This window comes from Cucumis melo, chromosome 10, assembly GCF_025177605.1.
Source record: "Cucumis melo cultivar AY chromosome 10, USDA_Cmelo_AY_1.0, whole genome shotgun sequence".
NCBI classification, from domain to species: Eukaryota; Viridiplantae; Streptophyta; class Magnoliopsida; order Cucurbitales; family Cucurbitaceae; genus Cucumis; species Cucumis melo.
In genome coordinates, this window is record NC_066866.1 from 2956538 (window position 1) to 2981306 (window position 24769).

The 24769-nt window shown below is 32.4% G+C and overlaps 4 protein-coding genes across 5 annotated transcripts; 3 read left to right on the forward strand and 1 right to left on the reverse strand.

Moving 5' to 3' along the window:
- Positions 1–1688: 1688 nt before the first annotated feature.
- Positions 1689–4991, forward strand: LOC103489074 (protein NRT1/ PTR FAMILY 2.13-like). The gene is made up of 4 exons (XM_008448075.3): positions 1689–2031; positions 2145–2362; positions 2555–3111; positions 4080–4991. Exons 1-4 carry the CDS (start codon positions 1884–1886, stop codon positions 4906–4908), a joined length of 1752 nt encoding a protein of 583 aa, XP_008446297.3. The 5' UTR covers positions 1689–1883; the 3' UTR covers positions 4909–4991.
- Positions 4992–11510: 6519 nt separating this feature from the next.
- Positions 11511–17630, forward strand: LOC103489075 (uncharacterized). Of its 2 annotated transcripts, XM_008448076.3 has the most exons (5): positions 11511–12377; positions 12490–12662; positions 15031–15108; positions 16760–16834; positions 16941–17630. In XM_008448076.3, exons 1-5 carry the CDS (start codon positions 11696–11698, stop codon positions 17346–17348), a joined length of 1416 nt encoding a protein of 471 aa, XP_008446298.2. In that variant the 5' UTR covers positions 11511–11695; the 3' UTR covers positions 17349–17630. The 2 variants fall into 2 exon arrangements, with proteins under 2 accessions (XP_008446298.2, XP_008446299.2); XM_008448077.3 differs by lacking the exon at positions 15031–15108 and having other exon boundaries at positions 11512–12377.
- Positions 17631–20135: 2505 nt separating this feature from the next.
- Positions 20136–21011, forward strand: LOC103489073 (thioredoxin H-type). The gene is made up of 3 exons (XM_008448074.3): positions 20136–20357; positions 20475–20597; positions 20679–21011. Exons 1-3 carry the CDS (start codon positions 20220–20222, stop codon positions 20811–20813), a joined length of 396 nt encoding a protein of 131 aa, XP_008446296.1. The 5' UTR covers positions 20136–20219; the 3' UTR covers positions 20814–21011.
- A 101-nt stretch (positions 21012–21112) lies between these two features.
- On the reverse strand, positions 21113–23562 carry LOC103489072 (uncharacterized). Its single transcript, XM_008448073.3, has 2 exons — positions 22604–23562; positions 21113–21923 (listed from the first exon to the last, which is right to left on the reverse strand). Exons 1-2 carry the CDS (start codon positions 23107–23109, stop codon positions 21482–21484), a joined length of 948 nt encoding a protein of 315 aa, XP_008446295.2. The 5' UTR covers positions 23110–23562; the 3' UTR covers positions 21113–21481.
- Between the last annotated feature and the right edge of the window lie 1207 nt (positions 23563–24769).

Sequence of the window (24769 nt, forward strand, 5' to 3'; positions counted from 1 at the left end):
TAAATTTCCCCTCTCAGCTCCTTATCAATTTACTAATTTGTTATTTGGTATCTCTAAATGGACACAATTCACCAATGAATGCATTGGTCTAGATTAAACAATTTATATAACTAGACCCAACAGCCCCACCTATACTTACTTATTCAGACATATACTACCGATTGAAATAATGTTACTACTTCATAGAAAAAACTTGTTAGGGTTTATAAAACTTTTTGTTACTACTTCATATTATACCAAAAATAGGAGTGGTCGAGCTTGAATTAATAATATAAGATTTTTCCACTAGGTTAGGGTTTATAAAGTCTTTGTCAATGAGGTATTAGAGAATTTTAATTATGAAAAAGGCTATGGAAGTGATGGAAGTAGAAATATAAATTGGTCTCTCCTTTACTTGATCACATAAAACCATCGATATCAAAATTCACAAAAGAAAGAAAACACACATACAGGAATAGAGGAATTAGAAGAAAATTATAGACAAAGAAAAAGGAATAAAGAAAATAAAAATAAAAATAACACGAAGATGACGATGACAACGACGATGTAAAGACAAAGAGAACAAAATTTAAAACTATATTAATTAAGCTAGGTTTTGAGTTTAGGTGTTCTATAAAATTATGTGCTAATTAATTGTTTTAATGTTTCGGGGTTTTAGGAGAATAATTAATATTTTCTTTTTTCATTTTGAGAATATTAGAAATAAAGAAAATAAAAAAAGAAAGTGTCGGAAATGTTTATTAAAAAATACGTCAATATGGGCTTAACTCAACTGTATCTGTAAAGTATATATCTTGTTCCCTTTCTATTAATTTGTATCAATTAAATAAAAGTAACTTTTATAAGCTTAATTAAGCTTGTCCCATTCCCTTTTTAGGTTACTTGACAATCAATTGAAGTTAAAAAATAAGTTACCATGATATCAATTAAATAAAAGTAATTTTTACCAGTGTATCAATTTAACCTTAATTTAAACTCTTATATTTTATTTGGTAAAAATAATTGGTCGAGTTTAAATTGATATGCTTGTAAAAATATAAGCCGGAGTCAATTGATATAATTTCAAAGCTTAGAATTTAAATCGATATAATCATTAGTTTATGGTATAAATCAATAATAGATAATCCAAAAATATATCATTATTATTGCTATTGTTTGTTGTTGTTGTTATTATTATTAATATTATTTTGTGTATAGAAAAAGCATTTAAGTTTGAATTTTTGGTTTGAAAGAAACGAATCCGGGATTTGATAGAGCGTCCCATGTGATAAGAAGACGAGATGATGATAGGCTTCTTCTACCATACGCCCTTGCCCTTCTCCTCTCTCAAACGTATACCACAATCTCTCTTATTATCCCTCCATTTTTTTGCTTTCTAGTTTATAAACATTATCATTGAGATTTGAGTTTTGTTTTATTTTTAATTTATTGAATTTTTATCTATAGTTTTTTTATGGTTGCAAAATTGTTGTCACATACCTTAGCTTTTCTAGAATAAGTTATAAGTATTTTACCTTCTTACCCTTATTCAACATCTGTTTGTACAATATTAATTATTGACTTAATAACACATGTACTGTCATGCAGCAGTGCATTATTCATAGTCTTCCTGTTCCCTTTAAACTAACCTTAATATAAATTATGCATTCCATCTTTGTCTAATTTCTCTTAATCACAAAATATATATAATTATGATTTTGGGTTTATCGGATCAAAATAATTTCAAACAAAGAGTTTAGCTTTAATTTGTTTTTTGTACGTATGTACATAAAGACGATTGCATTTTGAGTTGTGTTTTAAAGTGTTTGCTTTTTCTATAAATACAAACGCACCCAATAATTAAAAAGAGGCAAAAACGAGAGAGAGAGAGAGGAGCAGAGATAATGGAGAGTGAGAGTGAAAAAAAAGGTTCGAGCAACTCTCATAGTCCTAACAACTTCAAAGATGCTAATAATAATAATCCTAAGCTTTCAATATCCAACAAATCTAAAAGAGAGCCTGGAGGATGGAAGAGCATGCCTTACATTCTTGGTAATTGAATTAATTTCTGATATATATTCTTCTTCATCTTTTTAATTCTTGTTTGTTCTTGAGAGGTTATATATGTATATATCTAATACTGTTATTATTGGGCCGGGATGCAGGAAATGAAACATTTGAAAGACTAGCTTCCATGGGATTACTAGCAAATTTCATGGTGTATCTAAAAACAGTGTATCATATGGATCAAGTTTCGGCGACCAGCTTAATGGGGTTATGGACGGGAGTCACCAGTTTCTTGCCTCTTCTCGGCGCATTTCTCTCCGACGCATATATTGGCCGCTATTGGACTATCGCTATTGCTTCCATTTTTTCCTTTCTGGTACCTCTACTAAATCACTGCCCCCTCTTTTAATGGTTCTTCTTCGGATACATACACACAAATTTTAGAAACGAGTTCACGTAGTTTTTTAACCGTTGAATTTTTCAATCAATTATCTCTAATTTAATTATTTTGAAATTTCTCAAATTTTTTTATTTATTTAATTTACTGAATTATGTAACCACAACACAGGGGATGGCTTCAATGACATTAACGGCATGGTTGCCGCAGCTACATCCACCGGGGTGCGGCGGATCAGTGAAATGCTTAACGCCGACGGCTTCTCAATTGGGATTCTTAATAATGAGTCTTTGTTTAGTATCAATCGGAAGCGGGGGAATACGACCGTGTAGTATTCCATTCGGGGTGGATCAATTTGATCCGACGACGGAGAAAGGGCGGAAAGGGATAGCGAGTTTTTACAATTGGTATTACGCAACATTCATGGTGGTCTTGGTGTTTACATTGACGATTGTTGTGTATATTCAAGACTCAGTTAGCTGGGTTTTGGGATATGGAATTCCGACGGGGCTAATGTTTTGTTCTATAATTCTCTTCTTCATGGGAACTCATGTTTATGTGTTCATAAAACCTGAAGGAAGCATTTTTACTGGGTTAGCTCAAGTGGCTGTTGCTGCTTACAAAAAGCGTCATCTTAAACTTCCTGATGATAGGAAGGGTTTTTATGACCCCCCTTTGGACCCTGCCTCTGTTGTCCTCTCAAAGCTTCCTCTCACTAACCAATTCAGGTTAATTCCTCTCTCTCTCTCTCTCCCTCAGTCATTTTAAATAGTAAAAGAAATAATTGGAGATAAAAGAAAGAATACGTTTTCAAACTTTAGTAATTTAATTGATTATTTAAAATATATTTTTGGTATTTAGTTGTTAATTATTAACCTCATAAGCTAGGTAGGGAGGAAGAAGGTGTAAAAGTTATATTAATGGTCACCGATTTAAACTTTTAAATTTGAGTGACGTTATAACGTTTTAACTTCAAACTTACCGTCAATATATGAGTATAGCTATAGTGTAAAAGAAATAATTTCTCTACCCAATCGATTTCTTCAAGAAAAAAAAAAAAAGAAGTATAATTAAACTAATGATTCACCTTATTTGTAACGTAATATATTTATATATAAGAAAAGAAAAACAAAAGGAATGGACACACATTTCATAAAATAAAAACAAAAAAATCGATGTCCTCCTCGATAGTTAGTGAAATTCTTCTTGATCATGGCCACCTTTAAGAAAGTGACATGCATCTATTCAAGTCATCTCATTAAATAACTCTATTGTTTTTATTAGAAATTTTTTATTTGTTTTCCCACACATAATTATTCATCTTTCTTATGCAAGCTTTTAAAATCCTCTCGGATTAAATTTTAGAAATCTTACTAAAATTCAAGAATATTAGACGTAGAATTTACATCTAAAATATATATTTTTTAAGATAATTTATCCAAATAAAAGTAAACAATAATTAGTGACTTCCGTATTCTTATTATTTGAACTAAAATATTTTATGGTTAGTTTGGTACCTTTTTTATGTTCACTCTTAAATCTCTTGTAAAAGTTTAGATGTTCTTTACTTTTAACTTTGGAATGTTTTTCAAAGCTATTAAATTTATATGATTTGAATTCTCTACTTTTTATTTGAAACGAACTATATATGTCATTTTTAGTTAAAGTTGTATTTGATTTATGTGATAATTTGCAGTTTTCTAAACAAAGCAGCAATCGTAACAGAGAACGAGATGAAACCCGACGGAACAAGATTAAACAAATGGAATCTAAGCAGCATACAACAAGTAGAAGAATTAAAATGCTTGTTTAGAGTTTTCCCAATTTGGGTAACAGGAATCCTTAGCCTAACTCCAATTATTCAACAATCCACCTTCTCAATTTCCCAAGCTCTTCAAATGAACCGTCACATGGGATCCAATTTCCAAATCCCTCCTGCTTCCTTAATCGTCATTTCTTTCCTCACCATCACTTTCTTCATCCCTCTCTATGATCGCTTCCTCGTCCCAACTCTCCGTAAATTCACCGGACACCCGAACGGCATAACCGAGCTTCAACGCATGGCCATCGGCATAATCTTCGCCGTCTTTTCCATGGTCGTTGCAGGCCTAGTCGAAATGCAGAGAAGAAATCAAGCCAACAATGAGGGGTCTATAATGTCTGTCTTTTGGCTCACTCCACAATTCTTCCTAATGGGGCTTTGTGAAGCGTTTAATATAATTGGACAAATAGAGTTTTTCAATAAGGAATTTCCGGAGCATATGAGGACTATGGGAAATGCTTTCTCTTCATGCTCTATCGCTTTATCTAGCTATATTAATACGGCTATGGTTTTGATTGTGCATCGAACCACCGGACGTGGCGGCGCTCACGGCAAGCCCGATTGGTTGATAGATGATCTCAATAAAGGGAGATTGGATTACTTTTATTACGTAGTCGCTGCAACGGCGTTTTGTAATTTTTTCTTTTTTCTTTACTGTGCTAAGAATTATCGTTACAAGGGTCATGTGTCCGACGACGAATAGGATTTGCAACTTGTTGTTAGCTCCGACAAACTGTTGGACGTTTGAATATCATCATTTCCTTAATAATTAACAGCTTATACGTATATATACTCTCTTTTTATGTATAATCCTTAGTTTCACATCAAATATACACTTCATGTGTATGACATTCACCATTTTGTTTTTATTTCATTTTGGAAGTGTATAGAATTCAAGTATGGATCGATGAGGATTCCAACCTTTGATTTTGATTGATATATATATATGTATATAATACAAACTTTTTATCAATTGAGTTACAAACTAATTTGGCATTTTAGTTTTAGTTACTTTTGTATTAAATTTATACTTCGTTTGAATATATGATTTTGATCCACTCCTTCAATATTAATTTCACTAATTTCAAATATCTAACTTAAATTTACATTCTTCGAGTAAATCTCAAAATTAGTTAAGTATATGATTGATTTAATTTTTTTTTTTAAGCATTTTTCACTCACTTTCATATAATTTATAACTTTTTAAGTTTTCAAAACTTGACTTTAATTCAAAAAGGAAAAAAAAAACTTTAGTAACAAAATGGATACCAATACGTAAAAATTTATACGTTGCGATAGTGTTTATAAGTTTAAGTTTGAAGAAAACCAAATGATTATCGAACTAGACATGAATTGTTTGATTTATAATCATCTATAATTTAACCGAGTAATAATTGTTTTTAATAAAATAAAAGAAATAATTAAAGTAGATAAAAAAAACATGTGGTATACTTGATACTTTTCGTTTAACCATGACATTGATATTAGAATATTCAAATGTCTAACATTTTAGTCGATAATAAGAATCGAACTGTGGTGATTTTGACGGGAATTAGTCATTAAATAGCATGTCTTCCTTCCCTCACATGGAATTCAGTGTGAACGCAAACCAAATTCCAAAAAGTATACGCAAAATCCATCTTTGATTTGTTATCCTTTTAATTTTTACATCACAAATGTGAAACAAAAATTGGATTTTTTTTTCTTATAGAAATTAGTTGATCACTTTTTCAATTTGAATTGAGAGTGGAAGTAGAATTTGCAACATTTCATCAATCATTGGCCTAAGGATGTAGGGTATGAAATACACAATGATACAAAATCATTAGCATAATTTGCTCAAATAATGTAAACATTATCATATTATTTTAGACTTATATTATAGTGGAAGAGGAAGAGACAAAAGTTACTAAAGTTTTGACTAAAATTAATTAGACAATCTCCTCAATAATTTCTCTAGGTGGGTATGTAGTCAGTGACGGGTCCAAACTTTAATTTATTCATATACTTTTTTCCATTATATAGTTGACGATTTTTATTTTATTTTTGTTGATATTTAGTGAGGAAGAATCGTAATTGATATTCTCTAAGTAAATAGTGTAAAGTTTTTTGTTGTTAAAATTTGTATCATTCAAATGTTAAAATAGTTTAATTCATTTCCTAGCTTTCTAATTTCATGTTTCACGTTGTTTGCAAAATCAAAATTAAAATAACAAATCTAACTTGTTAATCAAAAGACATTAATAGTATAAACTTTTTACTTGATAGGAAATCTTTCCGGATCGTTGGAGTAGGTTTCGCTACAAAACTATCTAATTTGCTATCATATCTATTTGTTACCATACGTTCATCGTTTTTTTATTCTTTAATATAATGATTACTATTTTTTTGAAACTAAAGTAGTTCATACCATCAAAATCATACACTATTATTATAGCACAAACTTAAATGAATCCATGAAATACTTTTTTTTTCTTTATTCTTCGTTATTATTTTTAAAATTTTGTTTCTAACGAAGGGAAAAATTAAAGGACCATAAGTAAGTGTTCGTTTGGGGTAGGTTGCTACATGAAAATTATAATAATATCTTGACGATGACACATTACAACTTTATATATTGTTCAAATTGTTTGTAAACCCTATTAAAATATTATCATGTTCTTCTATATAAGTAAGAAGATTCTTTATTGTTAATTTGGTGAACAATATTTCGAAAATACTTTTAAAAGTAATTAAAAAGTTAAATTTCATATTGATAACGAGAGATTTCAATGGATATGGCAATCAATTTTTCTTTTACTAATATGATAGGTTAAATCAGCAAAGTTAAGGTCAAAGCTCTTTATTTTTTTGTTTCCAATGTCTATTATATTTTTGTTACGATAACTAATGGAAAAAATCATAGATTAAATAAAACCGTAAACAATAATTCAACATGCATGATGAAATTCATATCCATATACATATAACAAATGGATATCATTGTGTCTACAATGTGTGTGGTTGTGTTCGTCTTAAATTTGGTTAGTATTGAGTTCATTCTCGATCTCGATTTTTGTTTCAATGTCATTACTTTCTCTATGTGAATACACAATCTTTTTTTTTAAATTTAATAAATATATAGAAAATGACATAAACAATTCTCGTCTTCTAGTTGATTATAAAAAATTCAACTATTATGTCGTTATTTACATTTTTTCGACCTTTGTGTAAAGTTGGAGATGAAAACAACAAGCACTCAAAATTAGAAGGTGTCCATAACTTTATAAGATTTGACTTTAATTTGTTGTCATATGTATGGCTTTGCTCAAACCTATTATTAGTTTCACATGTATTAAGAGTGATACATTAAAATACAAAATATTAAAAAAAATTGTAGCGGAGTAGTCAAATCGATCTAAGATTTGAAATCTTGAAGTTAGACAAAGATATGAAGATTTTAATTTTACCAAAAAAGAAACCGTTTGATTATAAGTACGAATGAAAATATCGATGTCGATAAATAATTCTAAAAAGACTGATATATATTTAGATCAATAAATAAATATTTTACATTTTTTAATAAGTAAGAATGATATTATTATTTAGCCGATATTTACATTTAACGATATTTTATAACTTCTTATTTTTATGTCCTATTTACTTTTGCAATACATTGTAAGTTTCAAAATTCATATCTATCTTGTGTTGATACATGCATGCATAACTTAAATGGATACGTAAAAATATCGACATAAATACATATCTAATACAGTTGAGAACGATAATTGCTAAAAACAATTGTCCGAACCTCTTCACCACATGTCTCGGTAGTTGTGGTGAGAACTTTTTGGTGGTCAAAGTATATAACAACCATGATTGGCTCACAAATGATAGTTGACTATTGTTATGGTACGTTGTTTTAGTTGGAATTGTCATCATATATCAACTGGTTATTGATTGTGTTCTATGTCTGTCGATATTGCTTCTTTTTTTATAAGAGGATGAGAGATTGAACCTCTAACTTCTAGAAATGAAGTCTACGATCAATTATTATTGAACTAAACTTATTTTAACATCTTTCTTTGAGGTCATATGGCTTCAAAAACAAATATGGTATTGAAATTAATTAATTAATTAATACATTACTCCTCCCCCAACATCGTGTAATTATGATATAGTAACTAATTGAATCTTCGATACATGAAATCTAGGTTTGGTGTCTTTTGATTTTAGAACTATATCTTGAAAAGGACAAAGGTATTTAAATAACCAAGAATTAGTCTATAAATATCTTCTCCAAATTAGAGAACATTAACCTTTTTGTTTTTTTCTTCAACACTTTTCTCTCGTAATTTCTTTCTCTTATTCAAAATTTAGTTGAAGATCAGTTTACACTTCAAAGTAGATCAGTTCATTAGATTTTGTAGATGATGTTCTACTTTCATAGAAACTCTAGATTATTATCTTTAGGAGACAATTACTCTTGGAACTCCAACACTAAACTGAATAAATTATTATCAATAACATACCAAGTAAAATGGTGTGGCCTCTTGTGAGTTGAGGATTTGCCTCAACATCATCCATCCCATGTTGCCAACTTGGAGGTTGGACTCTCTCCATTCCTATAGTCAATTTCTCACTATATCCCCTCTTAAATCGTTTGTTTCTATCTTTTTCCTCGGTAATATATATATATTTATTATCAAAAATGATATACTTTTGTTTACTAAGGTTTGAGTATTGTTTCAATTTGTTCCATATATTTCAAAATATTGAACTTTCATTTCAATTCATAAGCTTTGAGTTCAATTTCAATTTAGTCCATAAATTTTAAAGTATTATAGATTTATCATTGAGATTTGAGTTTTGTTTCTATTTGGCTACTAAGTTTCAATGTTTACACTTTAATCTCAAATTTTCTTTTACTAAGTACTAATTTTAGTGTTAATTAAATAATTTTCATTCAATAATTTGAAAAAGAAGAGTTTTATAATGGGTAACAATTTTATAAATAATAATGAAATATATAACAATATTTTAAAAAAATTACAAATAAATCAAAATCTATCGATGTTAGACATCTATACATGTAGACTCTTATGGTCAATCAATCATAGATTGTAATCTACTTGTAGTATAGTTTATCAATTTTATACTTCTATCACTAATTGGGCTCTAACAAATTTTGTTATATATGTAATTTTTTAGAAATGTTATATTTGGAATTGTCCATTAAAAGAATTATAAATAATAAATTTTATTACTTTTTTTTTTATCATGGTTGAAATTAAATTTAAAATTCTCTCCTATCATCTCCATCAATCTGAGAACCCAATGGAGAAGATAATTAATTGGGCTTTTTTTCCACGAAAGTCCATATATTGGGCCTCATCGACTATTGTTTGTGGGCTAGTTGGACTCAAGCCTTTTTCGCTCTCTTTGTTGCCTCATCCACTATTGTTTGTGGGTTTGTACCATTTGATTGAACAAAGGAATGAAACTCAGTATGTAAAATAGAAAATTGGCCATTGTTGTGATGCTTTCTAAACACATTTTAATAAATCAAATCGAGGTTTTTGTTGAGTGTACCAAAAGTTAAGGTTGAGGTTAACCTAAAGACTAGGGTGGTTTCCTTTGCATGTGTAGATATGATCTTTGGATCCCTGAGAGCTAGAAAAACTTCAAACTTGATTTATATATCTTTAGGCTTGACCTACTCTTGAGTCGAACTAGTTTGATCCATAGCTTGTTGCTCTCAATTGGCATAAGTGATTAAGGATATATCCCTCGTTTAGTCCAAAATGCTAGTCTTCATCCGCTTTTTTTTTTTCTTTCAGTCAATAATAGTAAGTGTGAGATTTAGAGTCATCAACTTTTAATATGGTCGTTGGCATCTTATTTACTAAGTTAAGTTCAAATTGTTGATTTATATTCTTCCCTTTCTAGCATCTCCAAGGTTATTTGTATATCGACTTCAATAACAATATAAAATAATAAGTCACGTTTACAAGTATAAATTACAAATCCCAGCTCTCATTTTCTCGAGATGTGGAACGTTGTTCGTGTTTCTAATTTAACAAATAAATCATCTCCACACATCAGTACAAGAGAACACAAACAATGGTGTGTAGTAAGATTTAATTAGGTGAAGTCAAAACGTAGAAATTGTAGAGTTCATATGTGTTAGATTTCGTTTGTTTCCCCTTTAACGACTCTTGAATTTCTTACTTGTCAATATTACTATAGTTTAATAATACCCGACATATTCTCGTTTATTTAAGTTTCCAGAGATATGAATTCAAAATAGCAATAAATTTAGCTCAAAATTAACCTAAAATGAATAGTTTTTTGTTGATCACAATATGTTTGATATCGGTACCATTATCATTATGTTTTATCATTATCAATTTGCTATTATTATTAAAGAAAAGTCTATGAATTTGAGGGATGTGACCTTTTGGATGATATCTATTTAGGAAATGTTGAACCCACAAGCAAAGAGTGTGTAGAAGAGAACCATGACTTTGGGTGCTAAAACTTTGGGAAATTTCATTAACATTTCTTAGAATATGAGTGACAGTACCCAAGCAAATCAAAGTCTTGGTCTTTGTCAATACATTACACGTAGGAGATCAAACGGATCCAGTTTTACATTTAAGTGATTTGATTTAAAAAAATATATATTTACCGATCATACCTAAACATTTGAAATCTCAATATTAATCACTTATTCTCATTACCAAAATTTAAACGTATGATCTTCATGTGCTGCAACAATAAATTCAAGTCCAAGAAGAAAGAGGGTAAAAACTTAAGGATTTGAGAACAATAACAACCTATAAGTTAAATCATCATCCATAGAACTTCATAGCTACATTAAGATAACCTTTACGCTCAAGTTAGAACATCTTCATTAGCCATTTTTCAAGGTTGAGTCGAAAACCTCAATTAGGCCCATTTGTTGCTAAAACGATGTTTTTAAGTTGGAGCATGCGGGTAGACATGTTTTGACTGATATTTTGTAGGAATTAACCATCAAACACATTGGCTCGATCAAAACCTAAGACAATCTTTTTAGATATTAGCTAGCTTCTTTTCCTATTTTATGTCGATTATATCATATATCCAAAGTTATTCGTAACAATCGTTACGAAGATATCCGATAAGGATTTCTTCCATGGATAAAGAAAAAGAAAAAGAAGAAGTGGATTTATTTAATTTTGTATTTAACAAAAGAATTTCGATTATTAAAAGAAAAAGAAAAGGCCCAGTTGAGAAATGGATTTAAAGAGCCCACCGATTGGCCTTATAACCCTCTTTTATTTGATGGCTCTCTTAAATTGATTGTCCATTCCGCGGCGCCTCCTTCTCTTCCCCCAATCGCATCCACTTTCCCCTGACAAGAAACCTTTCAAAACCCTCGCCCAACTGCCCCGCCCTTCACCACCCTTTCTTGGTGGTGCTCCGACCATCCCATTTCTCTTCCACCGCCTTCACTGGACTTAACAATGGCGGCTCTCGCTCCCTCTGATGTCTCTGATGGACCAGTCCTCAGCCTCATCAACAAGCGTCTCCGTGCCCTTCGCAAGAAACACAATCGTATCCTTCAGATGGAAGAGGCTATTTCTCAAGGAAAGCCTATCAACAAGGAGCAAGAAGAAGTTCTTCGCTCTAAGCCTTCTGTTACTGCCCTCATCGACGAGCTTGAAAAGCTTCGACTGCCTTTATCATCGGCTGTCTCTGAGGAAATCTGCTTGGCTGTACAACGTCAACAGGCGAGTGTTTCCTCTCAACCTGTTTCAACTGATGATTCGCCTACGGAGGTTAGGGATGAAAACGACAGTGATGTGAAAGACCAGTCCGAACACTCCGTGGTTGAGGACCTTTTAAACCTTCTCTATTTTGGCTCTTTGTTTGATGTTAAGTCTCAAAGCGATTTCACTTCTACGATGCTTACGAGAACGCATGAGAGAAGTTGTTGCATCACCTACGATTATGTCACTGACGATGCTACCGATCTTCTCGTTGAGAGGGATTTGGATTTGATATCGATGATGAGCGGCCTATTGGTCTCTCGTCCCGTGGATTCGAATTTGCCTCATAAGAATGCGTTGGAGCGTTGCATCGAGCACGCGAAACTCTGGCTCATGAAGGCTGATCAACCTATTGAACCCAACACGGATGTTACTTGTATGGCCTTTTTTCTAATTTCTACTCCATTTCTTTATAGTTAGTTTTTTTTATAGGGTTAATTCGTTCTTACATTCTTCGTGTTTGGTTGACTTGTAATGCAATCTTGAAGATGCGAACTTAAGAGAGAGGCTGCACAAGATCATGGCGTCGGATTACTTCACTACCACGCCTGAGATAAAAGGTCCTGTTGAAGTAGCTGCTGTTGCTGCAGGAAACTATGCCAATTTTCAGGTTCCAGTGGCTGTCCATGAAGAAGGTTCAGATGAAAAATTTCTACAGACGGTATTATGGGATTCTCATACCATATGGTGATATTCATCTGTTACATTACCTCTTTGAAATGAATGTCGAGCAATACGTCCATTTCTTTTGTTTCATTCGTCGTACAGTGTCTTTCCTTAGCTAAACGCCATTGTAGTTAGAATACTGGAATGAAAGTTTTATTACAAAAGAGAAAATGGTCTTTTCTAGATTTGTGGAGCTTGGAAACCTTTAGATACATTGGCAACTATCGTGGGATTTTCTTGGAAATAAAAAGCTTCTAGTAGTTTGACTTGTTGGAAATGTGTCTGAAGTTCAAAGAAAATTGTACAGCCTTCATCCTAGTTAAGGCCACCTTACCTTACTCCATGCGGGTTTCCACCATTTTTTTTTATTTTTTTTCCAATGCTTTATAGTTTATAGCATTTAGGCAGGTTAACTATGTTCATGGCACCTTTTCTCATAAGGACTTATTATCTTATTTAGAGACAAGTGCCCGTGTTTTCCCTCTTATTGTGCACCCCTCTTCCTTTTTGTTTATACATGGCCTCGTTTGATTCTGTCTAGTCCAAAGCTTTCATAGGAGTTCCCATTTTCTTAACTCTATATTTCATAAACCTGCTCGAAAATGACTTTTTTTGTTAAAGAAAATTAGGGTTTATTTTTAATTTGTATTTTCCTTTATTGGTTTATTGGTGTCTATTTATTCACCTTTATAAAAGGTTGATTATTTATCTTGATTATTCAATATAATATACAAAAATTAACATGGTATTATTTTACTTCATTGGAACCTTCCTTTCATGGAGTTCTCGGGGATTTGATTTTTTGTATGTCCTTGTATTATGTTCTTTCTCTACGAATCCAATTGTTTCTATAAAGAAAAGAAAAGGCCCCTTATAAAGCCAAGGTTCCAATCATGTGCTTCTAAGCTTCAACTGTCAGATATAGTGGCTTCCTTCATGGAAATTGCAAAAAGATCAAGAAAAGTCTGCTGTAGAGGAGTAACATCCAACCATCTATCATTTGAGAAACTAATGTTGTTGCCTCTATTGTCTTTTGACAGCTACTTCTTGCATTATCAAACCAAGGTTTTCCTGTGGTCAGTACTCCTAGGATTCAAAGTTTTCCACCCCTGATGTCTACCCCATTAATACTTCAAATGACCATTAATGCATTTTCCTCTTGGGTAAATATCCAAAACTGCTTGAGAAGGCATGCACATCTGTCATTCTAGAAACTGATACTGATGTCTTTATTGGTGTCCTTCCCTTAATGGCCAAGCCACGCACATGTTGAGAAACCGTTGAAATGGTTGGGATTTGAGCTATGCCCATGAATTTGAAGAAACGAATAGATGTGTGGCTTTATGGAGACCTCAGTTGGTTCATTTTCGAACTTTCATTTCTCGCTCAGAAAAGGCCCTTGAACATTCATTCTCAAGTACAAAGACCCCAGTCATCATGGAGATGTGGATAAACTCTACAGATCTAATCACTATTGGGAAAATATATGATTGGGCCAGGGAAATGCAACACTTTGTGAGTTCTTCCCAACTTTTCTTGAAATTCAATCAAAGAACATCTTCTATCCAAGATATTTGTATTTCACTAATCAACTCTTAGGGATCTAGGCTTAAGTAGAAACTTTGTGGAAGATGAATAGCCTTCCTAGCTGGCTTTCTCTTAAATTTCTAGTCAAACAACCACATGTGATTTTGTTGGATTTGGCATTCACATCCCCGTGGCAGTTTTGTAGTGGATCCCTCACAGATTTAGTTACCCACATCTCCATGATGAAGTCCAATGACTCTTCTTTGTGTTCTTCCTAGGGTGGTGCTGTCTTTGCAAGAAGGAATCAGAGAACTCTTTCCTTGGGGCAGTTTGAATTTGCTAGGTCTGTTTTGGAGTTGTTTTTTTCAGACGCTTAGGATTTTCTATGCTCATTGGAGGAACAGTTGTGGTATGATCGATGAGTTCCTTCTCAATCCACCTTGTGGGGGGAAGGGTCGCTCTTTGGGGATTTTTGGGGTGTGTGATCTTATAGACCTTGTGAAGTGAAGTGAGGGGAATAATAGGACTTTTAGAGGGGTGGTTAGGGACTTTAGTGGGGTTTGATCTCTTGTTTGTTTTCATGTTTCTTTGGTGTGCTTCAATTTCCAAACCTTTTGTGACTATTCTCTAGGGTGGTATTTTGCATAGTTGGAGTCCCTTCTTACCGGGAAGAGCCTTTTTTTTTTTTTTTGTGTGTGTGTGTGTGTGTGTGTGTGGGCTTGGTTTTTTTTACGCCCATGTATTTTTTTTCATTTTGTCCCAAAAAATTACTCAAAGCCGGCATTGCTCATTTGCTGGTGATTTCTATAACTTTACACTCTGCCTTTAATTGGCAGATGACCCTCCCTAAAGACACGAATAGCCATGATTGTTGCAGATTTGGATCCTTTGATTTGAAAGAGATTGTTGAAGAGGTACAATAGAATCCTCAACCACTAGAACAAATTATTTAGTTGGGTTATAGAGTTTTTATCATTTGTGGCTCTTGTTTGCCGTGAACTCTCTTCTGCTTCAATTTCAAACGCAGTAGCTTAAGTACTACTTTGGCCAATCGGAATCATTTTTTACATCTTCCTTGTCGTTGATCTTGGTTTTTCTCCCATCCTTCAAATTTTCAAATTATGTGTAACTAGAATAAAATTTAAATATATGTCTCAGTCCCTGGTGTTTGGTTTATGTTTGCTTTTTTCCCTTTTTTAATCTAGTTCCTATTGTTTAAAAGGTGTAAATTTAATCACTTATGTTATGATGTTTCTCAATTATTACCCTCTCCTTGGTGGATGTTAAAAGCAGTTGACAATAAGCTTAAATGACATGATACTTAGTGAGTTGGCAGCAATTTGAAGGAAAACTTAGGCCACCGCCATCTAAGAGATGATTGAGTTTGCTAACATGGAAATTTGGAGAAGAAATTAGGTGGTCTATTTTCTTACTTTAAATTCGAACCAATTAACCAAATATCATTCTGTGTAAACTTATCATCAACCAATCTTTTGCATTCTTCAATGTGAAGGGTTTAATTGAAAACTAATTGAAAAAAATTTAAACATCAAGGATGAAACTAAAAATAGTCTACACATTTTGTCCACAATTTCAAATTTCATGGGTAATGGTTTGTCAGCCAAACAGAACATAATACAATAATTCAGTGGCCAACAAAGAAAAATACAACATTCTATTACTGGATCAAGCTTGTAATCTATGTTTTGTGATGAATATCTGGATCTTTACTGAAAAGGAAAATTTGTGAGGATGTGATGTAGTGTTATTTTCCAAGTATATTTTAGGAGGTTATTCTTCAGTTGGTTGGTAGTTAGTCTTTTGAAGTCTACAAATTTATTTTACCTTTTCTTTTAACCCCGTTGAAGGTTGTTAGGATATGGAATGAAAACTATCCCTTAAGTAAACTTTGTTTGATTTTCTTTGGAAATTAGAAACTGTTACTTTTCTGGTTGGTGCTTACTGCTTCATCATATGTGCATTTTTTAAGCTGTAAATAGTCACATAAGTCTGCCTTCTTTTGACATTTCATAATACGAAGGTTTATCCTCAGGAATTCTACATTGTCATGAAATGAATCACAAAAAAAGAAAAAAAAGAAAAAGGCTCCAAGTAGAGGGTAATATTGCTTTTATAACTAATGCGCTCTAAAAAGTATATTTCTTGTCGTTGATGGCCTTGGAAAAAAATTGTCAGTATTCTCCTCTTAGGATTTTCATTCTTTCCGGTCAGCTTTCTTCATCTGAATGCTTAAAGTTTCTTAAGCGACATCCATGTAGTAATTTGATTTATTAGTAATTAAATTTGATGCTTCATAGCACAATGAGCAATTGAGTAAAGTAATCACCTCAAGCCAAGGATTCAGTTGGTTAAGATTACTATTAGAATAGTTTTTCATCTCAACTGCCAAACTGTTTTTATTTGTGCTGCTGTTACTAAATTGATTATTCTCAACTGCAAAACTGTTTTTACTAAATTGATTATTCTCAACTGCAAAACTGTTTTTATTTGTGTTGCTGTTACTGAATTGAATAATAATCTTTTGTATAACTCCTTAATTTGTAGGATGCTGACGTGGGAGATGTGCAAGGAGATGATATCAGTGATGGTCAACCTGGTTCTGCTGACGAGCTGCCTAGTGTATGCCCCCCCCCCCCCCCCCCCCCCCCCCCCCAGTATTTCTATCTCTATAGCTCCACCCCTTGGTATCTCTTTATTTGAACATTGAGACTCTTTTGCTTTGCAGGATGTGCAAGAGACCGGAAATTCCTCCGAATTCGTCACACAGCAAGAAGTGAGACCAGAAGAAGAATTTGAGCAGAAACATGCGGACGGAGATGCAAGAGAACAGCAGTACGTTCCTCGAAGGGGAGGATATATGAACCAAAGAGGTGGGCGTGGTGTTGGTGGTCGAAGAGGATACTCCAATGGCCGTGGGGGTCGAGGGGATGGAAGAGGAGGAGGTTCCTACCAGAATGGACGCAGTCGATATTACGACCAGTCCGGAAACTATTACCAAAGGAACTACTACAACAATGGTCGAGGAAGAGGTGGTGGGAGGGGTGGTGGCGGTGGCGGTGGCCACTCATACAATAGTCATGGTTCCTCCTCCCAAGGTGCTCCTAACTCTTCAAGTATTGGGGTGGCTTCGTGACCGTCGTCGGAAGCGGGTGAGTGATGCGAATGCTTGGTGCCTTTTCAATTTTTCCCTCTCCCTCTCTCTCCCTCGGGACATTGGTCCTCGTTGAATTCACCATCCAACATCTTGCTTTTTTTGTAGTCCCTAGTTTTGATGGATCCAATGGAACCTTTGTATAAAAAAAAAAGACCAATATTGCGAAAACCATTTGATCCTAAGTTATTTTGTGGACATGAGTTGCTTTTGTTTAGACGTATGCTTAAGGTATGATATGCTTCAATCTTGTTTTAGTTTTAATCCACTTTCCGTGGTCTTTAAAATAACATATGATTTTATAGATCATTGGATGAATATGACTTTTCACCTTCATCTTCTCTCTGTTCCAGTGTAGCTTTGGTAAATTCAACTTGGTGTTGAGTGTTTTATATAGGTACGTACCCCATTTAAATTTAGGGTTAAACGTAATTTAGATTAATTCTTTTGTTGTTTAGCAACCACACCATCCATTTTTCTTTGTCTTATCCTCACATAGGGTTTTCATAATTTACCATCCATACTGTCTCGTCGATTGCAAAACCAAACCTCTTTCAATTAGAAAATTGAAAATTTGGATAATAATCTAACCATTTTTCAAAAATTGTAAATATAGATTAATATTTGCAACGGCATTTGTAAATTTTTTTAAATATTATTATTTATGTTAGTCTATTTTAAATTATAAATAATTTGTATGATATATTATAGATATTATTTGAAGAGAATATAAAGAAACAAAGGAAAAAAAAAAGGGTACTATAGGGTACTTTTTTGGCAGCATGTTAAGATCAAGAATTTTGTTAATTTCCTTATCAACTCTACATACACAGTGGCAGTGACTTATAACAATATTCTCACTCCTTAAATATATATAAATTTTTAAAAGTTTGTTACCATTTATTTTTACAACAAGGAATTAATTCAAAGTGAAACCACTCATTGTAAGAACCAAAGTAGAGAACCTAGAATGCTACTTATTCTCACCGGTTCCATTTGATTGTATTGGTTTTAGGGTACGCACATTTTCTTGTCAAAATTGGGTATCTTTTTAGGTGTTCAAATTTGCAATAAGGTTAAGATTCTATGTTTTGTGTCATGGTGTAGATGAATTTAGGTCTTTACGAATCATTTATTTTTTATTGTCTTTTTAGTAAGAGTGACATGTTTTTGTATGATTGGTGTTCCTACAAGATTTCACAATGAGATATGTACCTCGATTGAATTCATCAACTTTGTTTTAGAAAGTGGTAGCATCCACCTCAAGTTATTAGTTCGATGATTTATTTTGGGACTTTCATTTATTGGTCAAAATGGAACGAATCTCCTTTCTTATAAGCACCTAAATGGATTCTTCGCCATGAAACCCCTTTTTGTTGTTTTCTTTTTTGTGCTCTTCTTTCCCTTGATGTCTTTTCCTCCCCTTAACAATATATTATCTTTTCAAATACATACATACATACAAAAATTTCCCATAATTTGATTTGGTTATTTTGTGAATAAACTAGTGGGCTCATAAACAACATTAGTTTTCACAAACTCATTCAAGTTCAAATTCCAATGTAAATTCTAAAACAAAATAAACCACGTGTCAATTCTTAAAATTAAAAAAAAAAAAAAAAAAAAAAGCTCTCCCAAAATTTTGTTCTCATTAAAATTATTGATAAACGCAACCCAAAGTTTTTGTACCAATTTATTCCAATATCACAATCATTCCATCTTCTACAAATCCGAAGGCCCAAAAGAAAAAAAAAAAGAAAACAGAAAGTTTATATTCTAAACTCCATTATTCAATTTGTAATGCAAGTAGGGATCTGTTTTAATGGCTTTCTCTAGAAGGGATCGTCCATTCTTTAATCTTAACAATGTGAAAACTCTTAAAGATAAATTCGGATGGCATAAATGCAAAACACATCAATACCATCTAAAATAAATTTTCATGTCGGCTTTCGATCTCAATAGAATTTAACTAACCATCAACCTCTTAAAATAGTTAATGATATTTTATCAACTAAACTACTTTTTAAACTAAAGCATATGGTTTTTGCTTTGTTTATTTATTTATTTATTATAATTTGTTTATTGTAATTCAAAAATACAAATAGATATAAAGAAAAAGAGTAGAACATCTAAAATGCATTTGCATTTGTAATTTTGTTCTTAATTAGTGATGTGATAAACATATGCACTTCCTTTGTAGATCAAGAAGACTTCTATTAAATAATTAACAAAAGTTGATAAATTGATATGTAGACTATAAAGTCTAATTCAACTTTTTCTTTTCTTAGCCGTACAGTGCATGGATTTGACATCATAGGATTAAATTACTATGAATACACATTTTACGTATAAATGCGCGGTTGCTCCAATATCAAAAAAGTTAATTAATTTATGTCTTTTGTGTTTAAGCCAACTTACGACCATTTCTTGTACTTAATCTTATAATATTTGGGTGTGAAGAAAGTCGAGAGGATATTAAAGTTATGCTCCTTATTTATCTTATAATTAAAGCATATATGTTCCTTATTTATCGCTAAGTCAATACATGATAGTCTACATACGCATTAATCAATGAAAACTACTTTTAACAATTTAATCAACTCTTTATGTGCAACTGAGTTCATCTTCCACAAGAGAAAAAGATCATAAAAGAACGGTGTTCATCGCAGAATAGTTAGAACATGATGGAAGAATCATATTCCAAATATTACAACTTATTTACCCTTTTACTGTTTCTTCTACATATATATATAAAGCTAAAGCTGCTCTTCAGCCACATCTTGATACTCGAAACAAGACTTCAAACAGGGATCTGAGCTCAAAATTCAAATCTTTCGGCTTCAATTTCAAAAGATGGGAGCAAGCTTTACGGTCCCAGGTTCAAAATCTTCTAATGCAATGATACAACCAAAGCCTCCAACCATTATAGAGTGTCACGACAAAGCTCAATGGACAGCTCGTTTTGAAGCTACAAAGGAAACAAACAAGCTTGTAAGTAATTTCATAACATACAATAATGTATGTGTTTTTGTTTTTGTTTTTTTGTTGTGGACAAGCACTAGCAGCTGGGTTGGTTTAACTTTGTTGTTGTGGTTTGTTATGGTATAGATGGTGATTGACTTTGCTGCTGCATGGTGTGGACCTTGTCGACACATGGAGCCGATTATCAAGGAGTTTGCAGCAAGGTTCAAGGATGTTGAGTTCGTTAAAATCGATGTCGATGAATTGATGGTATGAGCTTTCAAACTTGTCTTGTTTTGTTTTGATTCAGTACATGACATGACCTGTTGAGAAAAATGGATGACAATACAGGACATCGCATACGAATATGGGGTGGAGGCAATGCCAACATTCATACTGATTAAGAATGGGAAAGTAATCGATAAGGTGGTCGGAGACAGGAGGGAGGAGCTGCAGAAGAAGATTGAGAAACATAGTAAATATTGATTGATGCTAATGAAGCTCCTCGATAAGGAAGGAGGAAAAAAGTAAAATAAAGAACCATGAATCTAGCTGTCTAGAACAAACTAAAATGGTTTTTGCTGTTTATTTATTAGCCCAGCCCTTCTGACTTCTGATTTATATATATATATATATATATACATACATACATACATAGATATTCTATATATTGCTCTTCATGTATTTGTTCAATCTCTTACTTCCTTTGCATACTCACACACAACAAAAACATAAAAGATGATGGTAAGGGTTTTGTTTATTAGACACTAGAAAATTTAAGAAGATAAGAGAAAAAGGACATTGCATAGATTATTCAACACCAGTAGATGCAAAGTATACACCAAATTCCAAGCTAATAAAGTACAAATAATCTTACATTGACTTCCCGTAAAAATATGTATGAGCACATGACGCAACATTATTATAATCAAGTCAAAGTTAACTTTTGGCTACAAGGGCAGTGGATGAAGAATGCTAGATTTCCTTTCCTAAATCTTATTTCCAGGAATCGATCAAGCAGTTCTTCAAAATCCTAATATGCACAATGTTCCTTTCCGGAGAGTAAGACAAGTATTTACATGCTTTCGAGCTTTCATTATATCGATCCCCTGCATAGAAGGTTCATCCTTGTGGCTGCTCCTCAGATTAACTTCTTAATCAGAACCACCCAAAGCTCTTCTTAGATCAGATTTCTGTTCAAAAGTAAGCTTTGATGGGAAAATGATATCAAACTTGATTCTAAGGTTCCCCTTCTTGTTTGGTTCTTTTGAGATGGGCATTCCTTCATTTTGGAACACTACCTCGTAACCCGGTTTGACAATATCAGTCACAGTAGTGAGATCTCTTCCATCCAAAGTTGTAATGTTCAATGTTTTTCCAGTGAGTGCTTCTAATAGAGACATTTTCTGATTGACTACCAAATCATTACCATCTCTCTCAAAAACAGGATGGGGTTTCTCATCAATGATAAATATAAGATCAGCAGGAGCAACACCAGGTTCTTGATTGCCTTTCTCAGGGAAAGTGATTTTTGTCCCCTTCTTCCAACCAGGCTTAATATCTATTTTCAAAACCTCATCAACAGTTTTTGGTTTCCTACAAAAACAAGTCCTTTGAATAAGTCTAAATCGTGGACAAAAAAGAGCAGAAAATTCAAATGTGAGGTTGATTTCAATGTGATTCCAACAAGAAAGAAAGCTTATGTTCGATTAGTTCAAATCAATGATGTTCTTTTCTAATTTTCAACAACAAAAGCATGATTACTATTCCTAATGTTTTAGTTAAGGTTATTGAACAAAGTGGAAGCAAGCATCAAATCCTTTCCAGATCATAATTCACAAACTTTATGCCACAACATAATATTCATAAGACCATAAATCTACCAACAGTCTTTCTGCAATCCAATTAGCTATACAAGTAGGCTTTTTCACGTTAGGCAAACAAGAATTTGACCTACCACTGGTTCATAATTGTTTATAATGTAATCTTTCGTCTATCGATGGTAGATAGAACATAAAGAATTATTTGCCATGTAAAGAGGTAACAATATCCTCATAATCCAAAGCATCTCAACCAGAAAAAAGAAATAACATATTCCATGCAATAGTATCCTTTACAATTCCACCCATTAAGCATAACAGCATCAAACAGTATAACTGGTAACCCATGACAACTCAAAGATACCATTATATGCAATCAAAACAAATAAGAATTATAAGCATTTAACATTTCAACGAAAACAAAATAAAGGTAAAAGAAGAGCCAGAATCCAATACCCAAATTCATCAGCAACAGTGCGGGAAATCCTCATCTTCCTTCTTGAACCTTTATAGAGCTCCTCCAAACTGCAAAGTAACTTGCTCTCAATTGGCGGTGCTTTCCTATTCGTTTGTTTCACAGCCTCCGCCTTCCCATTCTTAAACAAACCCTCTCCTCTAAACCCCCGGCTCTTACCACTCCCAGCTCCGCCGAAAAACTCAGCAAAAATGTCGTCGGCATCGCGAGGTACATAGGAAAAAGAAGGATTAGAATTAGGCGGAGGAACAAAATCAGCAGACTTCAGAGCTTCCTCGCCATAGAGATCGTAGATCTGACGCTTTTTAGCGTCGCTTAACACATCATAAGCCTCAGAGATCTGCTTGAACTTAGCCTCTGCCTCTTTCTTGTTGCAAGGATTCTTATCAGGATGCCATTTCATAGCCAATCTCTTGTACGACCTCTTCAAGTCATCTTCATTCGCATTTCTGTTCACCTTCAACACATTATAGTAGTCCACACCCATCACACAGCTACCTCGATCGCTAAAACCTTTCAAAATGTGGCTACTAATTGCAAGAGATTGAAGAAACTTAGCCTGAGAGTAACAAAAAATTCCTCCAATTTGACTTAAAGTTTTGGGAGTAAAGTTGACGGAGACGGTGGAAATTTTGGTAAAACAGAGGAATCCGGCGAAACGGCCGTCGTGTGATCACAAAATTGAGTGTCTAATTGATTGCTTTAATGACGCTTTTTCTATTAATTGATATATATATATATATATATATATATATATAATTAAAATGTTTTCGCTTGCTACCGTTACAGCTCGGTGACAGAATCTTGGGTGAATGACAAACGTGAATGGACGACGACGATTTTCCTTATCCACGTGAGTGTCATCCCTCACCACTCACCCCCTCTTTCCTTTTGAATTGTTGGGCAACAAAATGTTTAATTCAATTATTTCTTATTTCTTAAAAAAATATTATCTCTTCCCTTCTATTATTTGAAATGTAGGTTTTTCCCTTTTTTAAAAACTTAATTTAAGTTAATTAAACCATCAATTATTAGTTGGTATTGGTCAATATATATATATATTTTGTAAGTAAATCAAAATTATCATACTTAATACAAGAAGTTTAAATATAAACAAATTTTTTTTTTCTAATCATTAAATAGTGAAATAATATGCTTCACTTTAAAATTCAAAAAATTAAATAAAATAATAAGATGAGTTTGTCGGCAGATTTTACTATATTAGTGTAATAAAGCCAAAAATATATCATTCAATGAAAAGAAGCCAGAAATATATATTCATAATAAAGACAAAAAAAATTGAAAAGGAAATTATTTAAAAGTTTTATTTGTTGTTAAGATTTGATTTTTCATTTCCCTTTTAAGAAAAAACAACATTCTTTTCTTTTTTCTAAAGACAAGAAAGACATACGAAAGGTAGAATATTTACGTTTTTTTGGTAATGTTTTACGTCAACAAAATTGACCACCTCAAATTTTGTTTTTAAGTTAAAGCTAATACCCACCCATAAAATTATTTCGTTTTATTTTTTAGATGGTTAAATGTTTAATTTCAAATTCGATTGTTTTGATTAGAAAAAAAATGTATTCAAATTTGATTGTTTTGATTAGATAAAATACTTGATTTTAAGAATTGATTGTCATATCCACTATCCTTGTAAATGTTGAATTAAAAGTATATACTATTCTAATTTTGAATGAATATTTAGCGATGTCTATAGGAAATTAACTCATACGTTCATTATTTAATAGATCTTATTTTTGCTATCTAAATTAATAAACAAGGAGTTAGATAATTGAAACTTTAAATGGAATATGAACTATAGGTATCCATAGCTATACTAATTTTAATTTAATGAGAGGATGAATCAAAATTAAATTGATTGAATTAATGGTACCTACCTAATGTATATTATGTTGTTTTTTACGAAGAAAACTAAAAAGATTAAACCTTAAAAGAAAACGTGATCTATTTAGACTTGAAAGATCATTTACCATTTCAACTTTGCAATGGAATTAGGATATGAAAAACAAATTAGGAATAAATTTAAGTTTATTAATTTAGAATTCTTTAATACTTTCGTCAATGTCAACGTGTATTTAATATTTATGAAGCGATAGTAATTATACTATATTCAACGATTGGTT